General features: G+C 40.6%; 1 protein-coding gene across 2 annotated transcripts in view; it reads right to left on the bottom strand.

Annotated features, from left to right (window-relative positions):
* Positions 1–14,323, bottom strand: part of AKT3 (AKT serine/threonine kinase 3) — a 107,093-nt gene that overhangs the window by 26,954 nt on the left and 65,816 nt on the right. For both annotated transcript variants that reach the window (XM_065400868.1, XM_065400869.1), the window contains 2 exons: positions 12,515–12,729; positions 217–304 (listed from right to left, as the gene is read on the bottom strand). In XM_065400868.1, the coding sequence (XP_065256940.1) occupies positions 217–304; positions 12,515–12,729 (303 nt within the window). The remainder of the gene's footprint in view (positions 1–216; positions 305–12,514; positions 12,730–14,323) is intronic.

The raw sequence follows: 14,323 nt of genomic DNA on the forward strand, positions 1-14,323 counted from the left end.
TTCTAGTTTATTTTTGGCACACTTTGGTTTTAGAATATTTCCAAGTTATTAGTAGTATATTAAAACTATAAATAATTAAATTGGCTATTAGTATACTAATAATATCAAAAAGTGGCAAAGTAATTTATGTATAATTTTAGAAACTAGAAGTTCAGTAATAGTTTCAATTGATTATCGCTCAGAAGCCAGACTATTCCATGCCATATAAAGACCTACCTTTTTATCATATACATCTTGCCAGTTTACTCCAACAAAAAAACTATGTCGCATAATTTCTTTTGCGTCATCTGGGCCTCCACCAAGGCTAAGGAGAGAAAAAACGATTACACATTATACAAATGTTCCTAAACTGAGACTCATTTATCATAATTGTTGGGAGATTAGCAGTTTGGTCATGAATATTTAGATACAATTCTGTCCCTTTTCAGTAGGAAATGCTACATTCAGGTGACCACGACAATAGAGGTGATGATAAAGGTATTTGACACAGTGCTCCATTTGACAGATAGGCTATTTGGTTATTCCCACTGAACTATTCATTACAGTATATGTCAAGCTTCATCCACAAATCACCACAACTCTATAACTGAGCTTACTTTAGTTTTAATGAAAGGCTAAGGAGTCTGACAGTATTGAAAAAAAATATCACTACACAAATTTGCAGGGGAAGTGCCAGGCACCAAAATGAATCAATAACAATTCATGCATTATTTATGTATTTTTGTACAGTGCCCATTGCTGTAGCATCAGGATGTTGTAACAATTAACCATTTACCATAAAATAGTCAGAATATGAGATAATTAAGCATAAATTAATACATCATAGCCTGCTGAGGAGATTATTTAAAGGCTGCTCTATATATCCACACCACTCATTGTGACCTGAAGCTTGCCAAACCCAGACTCTGGCCAGACTCAAACCATCAGGAGTGAGTTCCACGGGTAGAGCCCTCAAATAAGAATGCCTAGCCAGTGGTCTAAAACAATGAAGTTATGGGAACCACCAACAAAAGCAAACCATCTGATCTGAACTGAGGCAATGGGAGTGTGAAGGGACATGCCCTCACTCTGGCTGAGAGGAGACTAAGGAGCTCTTCTGGGCCTGTTCAACACCAATGAGGTGCACCTGCAAGGTTTGTCCTGCCTGGTGGTGGGGGAGCTTAAAAGGGAAAACCTGCCACAGGAAGGGGCGGTGAACAGGAAGAGAGCTTTCCCCACTTCAGAAAGCTGAGACAGGCCCCCAAGAGGGAGATAGCGGGCCTCACTACTCCCAAACTTCATGACCCAGCCTCAAAGCAGTATGCCCCAAGAGGAGGGGCTGGTGGTAGACTCCATTTTAGAGTAAGCCTAAAGGGCTGATCCAGGAAAACTGCCTGATATCCAGGTCACCCTTGCCTCTCCATTTTCGTACAGACTCCTCTATCTCATAAGGGAAGTAAGAGGGGAGCGGACTTTTCTTTTGTTTGTTTCCTTGAAGAACCCCTCCACCCTTGAGCGTCAAGCGACAGGGGAGGAAGACATTATAAAGGACCGGAAGCGGGGTCTGGAGAGGACTTAAGGGAGCCCAAGCCCTGCCCCCCACAAATGGTGGAGAATGCAGGCATAACCACATCAGCTGGTCCATGCAAGATGGAACAAGAGTGGTGGCGTAAGTAATTAGCAGAATGCAGCAGCAGCAGCAGCAAGCTGCTCAGCAACAGCATTTCCCAACAGCAATTGCTGCAGCAGCAGATCACTCAGCAGCAAGTTCAGACCACACAACAACAAGAGCTGCTGAGGAAACTGATGGCCCAGCAGCAGGATTTTCAAAAGAAGATGATACAGCAGACCGTGCCAGCCCTATGCCCCCAGGGAATTCCAGCAGGTCATGCGTCCATTAAGGGTGTTCCCTTGTCAGTATCAGTAAAGCTAACCAAGATTGGGCCAGACGATAACCCTGAAGCCTTTCTACTTACATTTGAGAGGGTGGCACTAGCAGCCTAGTGGCCCCTGATCAATGGGATTTGATCCTAGCCCCATACTTGACAGATCACTGGAAGTGGTCAGGCAGATCGAGCCAGTGAATTATGACAAAAGATTACCAGGGAGGAGGAAAGAAACCAAGATCTATAATGTAAATCTTCTTAAAGCCTGGAAATTTTGGATGGCCCCACTGATAACTTCCTCTCTGATGAAACCTGAATTATGGCCCTTAAGTACCCAGCAGTCAACAACTGCCAACAGTACTGGGGGGTGAGGGGCTCTCCCCTGCACAAAGGATGCTGCTCCTCAAATTTGATCAAGGCTTTCGCATAATATTGTCCACCCACCCAGGGAGAACACACTTGGTCCAACATCATCTAGAGACTACCCCATGCCAGTTGGTCAGGGAGAGCCCTAGACCATTGCCACAAAGGATGTGGGACACAGTCTGAGAGGAAGTGAGAGCAATGCTGGAGATGGGGGTAATTGTGGAATCCAAAACTGAATGGAGGAGCCCCATGATTCTTGTTCCCAAACTAGATGGTTCAGTTCAGTTTTGCACTGACTTTAGAAAGGTTAATTCCATCTCAAAATTCTACGCCGACCCAATGCCAAGGGTAGATGAGATTGGCAAAACACCAAAGCACTATCAACTTAACAAAAGGATATTGGCAGATCCCTCCATCCCCTTCCTCACAAGAGAAAACACCTCTCTCCATCCCTTTAGCACACTTCCAATTCAAGACTATGCCTTTTCCATGGAGGTTTTCCCACAGCTTATGAATAGGATCCTCAGCCCCCCACCATCAATATGCTGCAGCCTACATACACAACATCGTAGTCTATAGTTCTACCTGGGAAGACCACCTCCAGCACTTAAGGGTGGTATTAAAGCCCTAAAGGATGCGGGACTCACAGTGTAAGTTAGCCATAGATGAAGTAACCTATTTGGGGTACAACATAGAAGGCAGCCTTATGAAACAAGTAGTCAACAAGGTACAGGCCCTAACAGCGTGTCCCATTCCCCACGTAAAGAGGCAAATAAGGCATTTTCTCAAGCTGGCAGGATATTACTGGAGGTTTATCTCCAGCTTTGCCTTGATCGTTGCCCTCTTATGGACCTCATAAAAGGCAACAACACTACTAAGACAACCCAGTGGGGTGAGAAATGCAAGGATGCTTTTAGCGAACTAAAAACACAACACAACTATGCCGGCTGCCCATGCTCTTCAGTCCTGATTTTTCCTGGAAGTTCACACTGCACACAGATGCTTCGGGCTCAATGCCATACTCTCACATGACTTCAGAAAACACCCAGTCCTATACTTGAGTAGGAAGCTCTTTCCTAGAGAAAAGGCTTACTCAATTATTGAAAAGGAGGCATTAGCGATTAAATAAGGTTATGGATTCCCTCAGGTATTACCTGTTGGGTAGCCCCTTATCGCTGGTCACAGATCCCCTATGCTGGATCCACTCCATGAAAGAAACAAACCCATGCATGAAGAAATGGTACCTTGCGCTACAACCATACAGTTTCAGAGTACAACACCGAGCACAAAAAGACCATGTTAATGCCAATTTCTTTTCATGGGAGATTGGGGATGGAGACGCCACCCCAGAACGGCCTTTCCGTCTTGAGGGGTAGGGTATGTGAAGGGACATGCCCTCACTCTGGCTGAGAGGAGACTATGGAGCTCTTCTGAGCCTGTTCAACACCAATGAGGCACACCTGCAAGACTTGTTCTGCCCGGAGTAGGGGGAGCTTAAAAGAGAAAACCTGCCACAGGAAAGGGCAGTGAACAGGAAGAAGGCTGCCTTGCCTCAGACAGCAGAGATAGGCCTGCCAAGAGGGAGACAGCAGCAGGGCTCACTGCTCCCGAAGCTGCATGACCCATCCTCAAAGCAGTCTGTCCCAAGAAGTGGGGCTGGAGGTAGACCCCATTTTATACTAAGCCCAAAGGGGTGACCCAGGAAGACTGCCTGATATCCAGGTCACCCTTGCCTCTCTTTTGTTTTCCTACAGACTCCTCTCTCTTGTAAGGGCAGGAGAGGGGAGAGGATTTTTCTTGTTTGTTTGTTTGCTCGAAGGACCCCCCTTCTGCGTGCGTGGTGGGGGGAGAGGGGGAGACATTATAAAGGATTGGAAGCAGGGTCTGGAGAGGCATGAGGGAGCCCCTGCCCCCCACAGGGTCACAAGAAAAAAGTTTTAGGTAATTGGGTCCTAGACCATCAGAAACTTAAAGGACAGTAAGTGATATCTTGATTTTCATCTAAAGGTAAATAGATAGCTAATGCAGACTACAGAAGACCCATGTAATATGCTCATAATGACTCTACTAGGTAAGTTTGCACAAGTTGAAATCCAACTTCTCTTCAAAAGTTCCTCCAAGTGGAGCACATTGATCCTTGTCTGGTCTCCAGACCAGAACACTGCAATGTGGTGAGATTCACATCCGGCCACCACTGCTCTCTGAAGTTCTAGACGTAGTAAAGTATTGGCTCGAATATGACCTCAGGACTGTGGACCATAATGGCAAAGGGCTAGCATACGCTCCAAAAGAGAGGATGCAGAAAGGGAAAGGTAATAATAATTGTTCATTATTTGTCCCCATGTCCTGAAATATACAGAAATGGTGGCCAAACAGGGGACTTTGGATTATACAGCATACTAACTATAATTTCTTTTTGAGAAAATCAGCTGTCAGTCAGTCAAAGAACAAGCATAATATGTTACGCTCTCTAATTTATGAGTACACAATATTGATATTATCCAGCAACATAGATACAGTAGAACCTCAGAGTTACGAACACCTCGGGAAGGCAGTTGTTCGTAACTCTGAACAAAACGTTATGGTTCGTTCAAAAGTTTACAATTGAACACTGACTTATGCAGCTTTGAAACTTTACTAAGCAGAAGAAAAATGCTGGTTTTAATCATCTTAATTTAAATGACAGAAGCACAAAAACAGTTTCCTTCCCTTGCCAATCTTTTTTTTAATCTTTCCCCCTTATTTTAGTAATTTACATTTAACACAGTACTGTACTGTACTTGCTTTTTTTATTTGTGTCTGCTGCTGCTGATTGCGTACTTCTGGTTCCAAATGAGGTGTGTGGTTGACTGGTCAGTTCAAGTTCTATTGTAAATCATGCCAAAATGAGCTGGATCCATACAACCATTTTTAGTAGTGGTCTGTCTGTGTTTTATACTGACAGCACAGCAGACAAGCAGTTGGAATATATGGTCAAGTGATTGACGTACACGTGTTAGATGGAAAACAGGTGGTTATGTTTCTTTGAGAATTTGAAAATTCAGTCTCTATATTACACACAGGAAGAGACTGCAAGAAACATGAATTAATAAAAATTGCACAGTGAGGCATATAACCAATTGGTGCCTCTTATATCCACTAATACATGAATTCTTCAGCACAGAAAAGACACACTAAGGCAGTCCTGTCCCACTCCTCCCGGGTCCCTCAGATGAGACAAGAAAAGGTTCTTGAGACATATACTATAGAGCAGAGGCTCTCAAACAGTGGTTTGCTTTCATGCTCAGGGCCTAACCGATTACCATATTCAGAGTTGGGAAGGAATTTCCTCTGGGTCAGATTGGCAGGGACCTTGGGAGCTTTTCACCTACTTCTGCATGGGGCGCAAGTCTCTTGCTAGGATTATCTGGGTATATCTCACTTAATTCCCTGCCACTGAGGGGCCTCAGGCATTAGTGCACCTCGGTCCCTGGCACACAGTATTTTAGTTTGCTAAGGGCTGCAATATTTTGGTCTAATTCTGATTGTTGGGCTTGGTGTGGAGGTGGCTGAGTGGTGTTTAGTGGCCTGTTATATACCAGAGGTCAGATTGGATGATCTGGTGGTCCCTTTTGGCCTTGAACTCTTATAATTCTATAATAAATAAAGATAAGAAAATAACCAAGAATAAAAAGGACAAATGTCAAACCTTAGTAAAGAAGGTGGCATAAACAGGGAGTGTGTTTCATCAGGTGGATTAGACAATAAAATAAAAGTCCAGAGCAGTCTTTCAAACCATCTGTGTTCCTCTTTAACGCTTGCTATTTCAGTGTGCTCAAAGAACAATAATTCCCACAAACAAAACAAACTGGTCTTATATTGCCAGAAATTGAAACAGAAAAATTCAAGCCTGGGCCATCACCTTAGCAACTGGGGCGTGGAGTCCTCCTTATTCCAACACATCATTCCCTTTTTGTTTTCCAAGCAATTATTCAGAGTTTCCTGCCTCTCTACTAAGGAACCTGATTGGCCTGCAGTCACCAGCCTGGCCTCTCAATATCTTTCGTGATCATCTGTGCAAGGAGAAGCCAAGCTGCAGTGAACTCCCTCCCCGTGTGTCAGTGGCTAGCATCCGCACCCCAAACAAAGTTGGTTGGTAAATATGGCTCTATCATAAATACTGCTATCTGCAAAGAAGAATTACAGGGAACTATTTTTTTCCAACTCTAAAAGTTAATATTTTTGAAAGAACACCATGCTTGGAGATTAAAAAGCATCAGATGTTGCTACACGAACAAATATTTATTTTAGTCCAAGAAGGTATACTCTAAACTGAATTAAATACTTAAATACTACTTTAATTTACTGAATTAAATACTTATTTAAAAATAAGACAAAAATAAGGAGATATCCTCCCAGCTACCATACAGCCTCACTCTGCAATCAATTCAAATTCAGCGTATCTATACATAAATGCTATATTTTCATTTTTTCACATCACCAACCACATAAAGGAATCACATTAAAACAACTAAAATCTAGGTAGGTATACTTAACACACACAACCTGGAAACAGATTTTTTTTAAATAAAAAAATATTGAGCAGCTTAACCTGGATTAACTACTCCAGGCGGTAATGTTTCTCAAATACTATGTTACCCAACATGCTACTTGGAATGGAATACATGCTACCACCACATACATGTCTCAGATCAAAGACACCTTACTATGACCTAGAGTTCATACTACCAAGAGATATAAAGCAGAGATATTTTCACATGACATACTTATCTAAGGTGTTAATGATGAAAAAAGGTTAAAAAAAAATGTGTGGAGTGAAATTTTTTTTTTTTTTTTAAATCTCGACAGAAAATTCAAGGGTCTTTTTCAAATCTATAGCTTGCCCACATCAGCAACTGGAAGAATGCTTAAGCTGATCAAAGTAGCCCTCCATTAACATCTCAGACATAGGCCTCGTATAATTATGACTTTGGTCTAAAGCTATTTATTTGGCTCTACTCTTTTTATTGTGTTTGTATCTATTGCTTTCTTCTAGGTAGAACAAGGACTCTCCAATTACCTTCCATGATTGCAATAAGCTAAAACTGTCCCTGGCACTTGGATAACATAACATTAGTAGTATTTTGCCTGGGCCTTTAGTTTAAAAATTCCTTCTGGTTACTCGGCTGCTGTATCTTTTATAAATCTTTGCACACTAGCTGAAACTTCAGATTTGATTCTGCTTCTTTAATTTCTTTTATTAAATTTAGAAAGGGGTGGGAGCAAATGAGTAAGAATTAATTTAATATGTGTGTGATAATTTATCAGCAGATAATTGACAAATTAAAATGCAATCATCCTCCAACCCAAACTGGATTTTCTTTTGCTTTGGGCAAGGCTAACAATAGTGTAAACCTATCCACACAAGCCTTAAGAGCTCAAAATAATAACCTCAAGTAGATCCCACACATGGCTATCCTGAGGCAAAATAAATACTTCTGAACTCTAACCTAACTTTTTCTAGGTCAGTCCATTTCTCATTCATATGATCACTATTAACAATAAATTAAATGTATTTTCCTTTCCATTCTATTTTTACGCTGCTCAAGTATTAATATAGAGTCTTCCTTTGTGGCTTCTTTTAACTAAATGTACTAACTACAGTTCCAAACCTCTCCCAATAAGACGTGTTCCCCAATCCCTTATCACTTATTTTGTGTTTCTTTAGGGGTACCTACGATTTATCAAAGTTGTATCTTTTATATGCGCACACACATAAAGAGCTCAGAACAGTATACACATAAGCACCACTTTATGGTGAGGCAGATTAATGTTTAAGAATTTTGCACTATCAAGTGCACCCATCTGTCTTGCACAGAAGCAAGAAAAAAATCTCTCTTAAAATACATTACCTTTCAAGAGAGATGCCAAATACATCAATTAAATCAGTATAATTTCAGATATCAGATTATTATTACAGTTAGAAAAATTAAGAATTTCAGAAAATATACTGTGTCCTACCCTCACACCCCAAAAAATTCCACTCAGTTCCTTATTACACACTATCTGGCCTGAAATAGTACTGGAAAAGGCAAGGTATCAGACTGCAGTATTTGATAACTGTATCAGCATCAGTAACCAACAGTATGTTCTATTCATTCAAAAGACTAAAGTTAAACAAAATTCAAATCTCATGAACATTTGCTATCGCTAGGGTAGTAGACTAAAGTTTTTCAGTTATTTACATTACACAAGATACCTCATGGATTATGTTTAATTTACCACAGTACTTGGTCTATATTTCTGCTGAAAATATACTATGGGTTTCTTTTGTATAGGTACTTGGTGTGAAAGCTTTTCCATTACCAAGGACAATTTTTTTTTTCCTATACCACGGTCTCCAACCAGCAAGTCAGAATCTGTAGCCAGGTTCTTTGAATATTAACCTGATTGTGAATAATATATGATGCAGTATATTTACATTTTATTTAACTTTGCCTTAACTTAAAAAAAAAAAAAAAAAAAAAAAAACCCACTATGGGTGAAATCCTGACCCCATTGAAGTAAATGGCAGTTTTGCCACTGCCTTCTATAGAGCCAGGATTTCAGCTTATGTGTACAGATAGTTTTGGTACTTTGCTATTCCTGCTTATTTTATTAGTGATGATGAAGGTATAATAAAGAAAATAAACACATTATCCATTAGAAGGCTTTTCGCTGGATTCATAATTAGAATTAATTAGAATTAACATTAATTGCTATCTTTGCTGTTGTTGATTGATAACATAAGAAAATAAGAACTGCCATACTGGGTCAGACCAATGGTCCATCTAGTCCAGAATCCTGACTTCAATAGTGGCCATTACCAGAGCTTCAGGGGGAGCGTACAGAACAGGGCAATTTTGGAGAGATCCAGTCCTGTTTTCCCCTCCCGGATTCTGGCAGTCAGAGGTTTAGGGTTGCCCTGAGCATGGGGTTACATCCCTGACCATCTTGGTTAATAGCCATTAATGGACCTATCCTCCATGAACTCATCCAGTTCTCTACTGAACCCAGTTATACTTTTGGCTATCACAATATTCCATGGCAATGTGTTCCACAAGTTAATTGTACATTGTGTGAAAAAGTCCTTCCTCTTGTTTTATTAGTTGCCTATTAATTTCATTGGGAGACCCATGGCTTTTATGTTGTGGGAAAGAGCAAATAACATCTCTCTATTCACTTTTTCCACACTATTCATAATTTTATAGACCTCCATCAGATCCCCCCCATCATCTCATTTCTAAGAAGAACAGCCCTAATCCTCTAGTCTCTCCTCATATGGAAGCTGTTCCACACCCCTGATCATCTTTGTTGCCCTTCTCTGAACTTTTTCCAGCTCCACTATATTCTTTCTGAGATGGCGCCACCAGAACTATATGCAGTATTCAAGGTGTGGGTGCACCATGGATTTATATAGTGGCAGTATGATATTTTCTGTCTTATTTTCTATCCTTTTCCCAATAGTTCCTAATATTCTGTTAGCCCTTTTGACCACTGCTGTGCACTGAAGTTTTCAGAGAACTAGACACAATGACTCCAAGATTTCTTTCTTGAGTGGTAACAGCTAATTAATACATATGTATACATTTATATATAATTTATTATTATACAAGTGAAGTTGGGATTATTTGTTCCAATGTGCATTACATCATACTAATCAATGTTGAATTTCATCTGCTATTTTGTTTCCCAGTCACCCAGTTTTGTGAGATCCCTTTGTAACTCTTCGCAGTCAGCTTTGGACTTAACTATCTTGAATATGTTCATTCCCTTTTCCAGATCATTAATGAATATGCTGACAATGCAGGTCCCAATACAGATCCTTGAGGGACCGTGCTGATTACCTCTCCGTTGTGAAAACTGATCATTTATTCCTACCCTTTGTTTCCTATAGTTTAACCCGTTAGGATCCATGAGAGGATCTTCCCTGTTATCCCATGACTTGTTTCCTTAAGAGCCTTTTGTGACAGACCTTGTCAAAGGCTTTCTGAAAAATCCAAGTACACTATATTGTACACAATATTGTATACTGTACTAAAGGATCACCTTTATCCACATGACTGTTGACCCCCTCAACAAATTCTAATAGACTGGCTAATAATTTCCAGGATCGCCCCTGGAACCCTCTTTAAAAATTGGTATTACATTAGCTAACTTCCAGTTATTGGGTAGACAGGCTTGTTTCAGAAATAGGTTACATACTACAATTAGTAGTAGTTAGTAGTTCTGCAATTTAGTATTTGAGTTCCTTCAGAACTTTTGGGTGAATACCATCTGGTCCTGGTGACTTATTACTGTTTAATTTATCAATTTGTTCCAAAACCTCATCTTGTTGACACATCAATGTGGGACAGTACTTCAGATTTGTCTCCCAAAAAGAATAGCTCTGATGTGGATAGTTCCCCCACATTCTCTGCAATGACACCAAGGCAAAGAATTCATTTAGCTTCTTTGCAATGGCCTTGTCCTTTTTGAGTGCTCCTTTAGCACCTTTGTCATCTAGTGGCACCACTGACTGCTTGTTAGACTTCGTGCTTCTGATGTACTTTAAAAAACTCTTACCAATAATTTTTGCATCTTTAGCAAGCTGCTCCTCAAATTCTTTCTTGGCCTATGTTGTTAATACTTTTACACTTAACTTGCCAGAGTTTGTACTCCTTTCTATTATCCTCACTAGGTTTTGACTTCCAAATTTAGAAGGAACCCCTTTTGCCTCTAATGGGCACCATTACTCTGCTGTTTAGCCATGGTGGCATCCTTTTGGTCCTCTTATTGTCTTTTTTGATTTGGGGTATACACTTCGTCTTAGTCTCTATTACGGTGTTTTTAAATACTCCCCATGCTGTTTACGGGAATTTAACCTTTATGATAGCTCCTTTTAATTTCTGTCTAACGAGTCCTCATTTTTGTGTAGTTTCCCTTTTAAAGTTAAATGTTACCATGGTGGGCTTTTTTGGTATTTTCACTGCTACAAGAATGCTAAATTTAATTACATTATGGGCCTTACTACCAAGAGGTTCAGCTATAGTTACCTCTTGGACCTGGGCTCCACTTAGGACTAAATCAAATATTGCCTCTCCCCTTGTGGGTTCTATGTCTAGCTGCTCCAAAAAGCAGTCATTTATAGTGTCTAGAAATTTTCTCTCTGCATCATGCCAAGATGACTGGGTAGTCAATATGATGATAGTTGAAATCACCCATTATTACTGCACTTTCTGCTTTTGTATCCTCTCTAACCTCTCTTAGCATTTCAAAATCGTCACCACTGTGGGCCTCAAGGACCTCTCTCCTACTTTTCATTGTCATTGGTACCTACATGTACCACAAGCACTGGCTCCACCTCAGCACCACCTGTATGTTTACCTAGATGTCTTGTGAAATCAGCTACCTTCACACCCAGCAGACAATTCACCATGCAGTTCTCCCACTCATCACAAACCCAACTATCTATATTTCTAATAATTGAAATCCTCACTACTATTGCCTGTCTATTCCCAGTAACTGGAGTCTCTGCCCCCAGAGGAATATCCTCAGTGTGAAAGGATATCATGACATGCGCTTAAAGGTGGGTCCCAACAATGGGATTATTTTCCTCCGCTCAAGTTTGTTGCTCTCCTGCCCCAAGACTTTTGTCCTCATTAACAGAACAGGGACGGTCAGACAGGAGGAAGGACCGCTCTACTACGTCCCTAAAAGTCTCCTCTACGCACCTCTCTGTCTCCTTTCGCTCCTCCAGTTCAGCCACTCTGGCCTCAAGAGCCCGTACTCTGTTTCTGAGGGCCATGAGTTGCTTGCACCACACATGCACATATGCCACCTGCCTCCGAGGCAGGTAATCATGCATGCTGCACTCAGTGCAATAAACTGGGTAGCCTACACCCTGCTACTGGTCTTCTTGCCTGCATTTTTACCCTTGAGGCATTTTTATTTAGCCTAAATTTATGGTATGTTTGTAAAGTGTACTGGTTTTTCTTTATTCGGTCAGTTGCTTTTCTAGGGGAATTGGTGACTAATTGTTAAATCCTTCAGACTCTTCCCCCTGCAGCCAAACTCTCCTGATCATGGTAGCTCACTCAGTTGTTATGCATTCTCTCTCTCTCTCTCTCTCTCTACCCGCCAACCTGCCCAGGATAGCATTAGCCTAGACAATTTTGTCTTATTCAGCATCATCAGTTAACACAGATATTACATTAATTTCATTTTTCTAATTTAATGAAGTTAAAATTTAAGATTATATCTCATCAGAGTTCTTTTACACTCACCGTTTATTTGGATCTTTTATCAGGAGACCCGAAAGTAATGACTTTGCATCTGACGAGAGAGTTCGAGGGAATTTTATGTCCTCCATTAGTATTAGTTCAAACAGTTTCTCATGATCCTGGTTGTAGAATGGTAATCTCCCACACATCATTTCATACATGACAACTCCCAGGCCCCACCAGTCCACTGCACGACCATAGTCATTGTCTTCTAATACCTAAAATTAAAAATTAAAAAACCCAAGCATAAATCATATGGAGTTTCAATCAGATCTTTTCAATCAGTTTAGATTTAAGATTTTCATGTATTAATATATCTTTCAACCTCGTCATGCTGTAATATGGGGCACAGATTCCCAAAACATTGGACACAGAGACACTGACCCTACAAAGTTTATTGCTTATTACAAAATTGAGCCCAACTAGTGCTGGTTGAAATTCTATTCATGCTAAATGGTGCTGTGACAGCACAATTGTTATTTATATAAATGTCTGAGACAAACAGAACAGAGAAGGTTGTCATCAGTGTGACCAGTGCATTTTTTCTTCCCTTGTTCTCCCCATTCCTTCCCTATTACCCTATCATAGGGCCCTCCATTTCAGGAGAGGAAGGGAAGCTTGATCTACTGGCCATCAACCACCGCCGCTGTCTTTAGCACCTCTCTGACTCCTGTCTTAGGGGTTTTCTCTCTCCTCCTCCCCAACTACCTCCTCTCCTCACTTGGGCTCTCCAACTGCAGCAGGAGAGTCTAAGACTAACAAACATTTTAATATTCTTAAAGTATGCATTGCTTCCTAGCAGGCTGTTCATATGCTGGACCCCCAGCTACACTTCCCTTCACAGTCCAAAGCACAGCATACCAGAACTGATTCTGGTGCATTGAAATATGCTTGTCTCCACTGTTTATGGCTCTAGAGGACTTCTTATGCCACAACCCTTCACCCCAATATCCCCAGAGAGAATTGAGATAAGCAACCTAGACAAGCTGATTTCAATACACCTTCATAATGAAATGGGAAAAGGTATCACAGTGGAACATGGCCATAAAGAAGCCCTAAAAGCAATGCAGTTTAGAGGTACAATGTGTATATACATATATACAGGCATCCTGAAAAGTGCTGAGTTGTTCAAATTCTTTTAATGACTCATCTAAGAACCTTAAAAACTGTGTGACAAATAGAAGTTAATAATATGAATTCCTTCATATGAAAGACACTAATTTTAAGTGCACAGGACACAAATATTTACTCAGGACAGATACACTCAAGAGGCAAAATACAAAATGCAACTTTATTTTGTAAAGAATCTTTTAAATAAACGGTAACCCAAATTTTTGTAAGAGTTCAATATAATGAATTATAGACCTGAATAATACACTATAGAGATAATTTAAGAGACACAGGTAAAGGAAATAAGAGGTTTTCCTCTGTGACTTGATAACAAAGATGCAGAGATAGAGGAAAGCTGTTCCAGACAAAAGAAGCTGCTGAGGAGAAGGATTTCACAATGACAAAACTGTATTGAGTTGCCAAAGGAGTGGTCAGATAAGTGAAGTGACCTGGAATGGAAGTAGAGAGACACAAGGCCCTGTAAGTCAGTTACAGTCCATGCAGAGATACAGGGGGGGAAAGGTTTATTTAAAAAAGATAAATCCAAATTTACTTGGGACCTTGGAATGAACAAGGAGCCAGTGTAACTGTTTGGGCATGGGGATGCACTTCTTTGTACTTGTGACAAAGCAGTCAGCAGCATCTGCACATGCTGGGGTCTGAAGGCCTAAGTCTTTTGGGAGAGGACAGAAAATGGAGTTG

The sequence above is a fragment of the Emys orbicularis genome, chromosome 3 (assembly GCF_028017835.1).
Source record: "Emys orbicularis isolate rEmyOrb1 chromosome 3, rEmyOrb1.hap1, whole genome shotgun sequence".
Taxonomy (NCBI): domain Eukaryota; kingdom Metazoa; phylum Chordata; order Testudines; family Emydidae; genus Emys; species Emys orbicularis.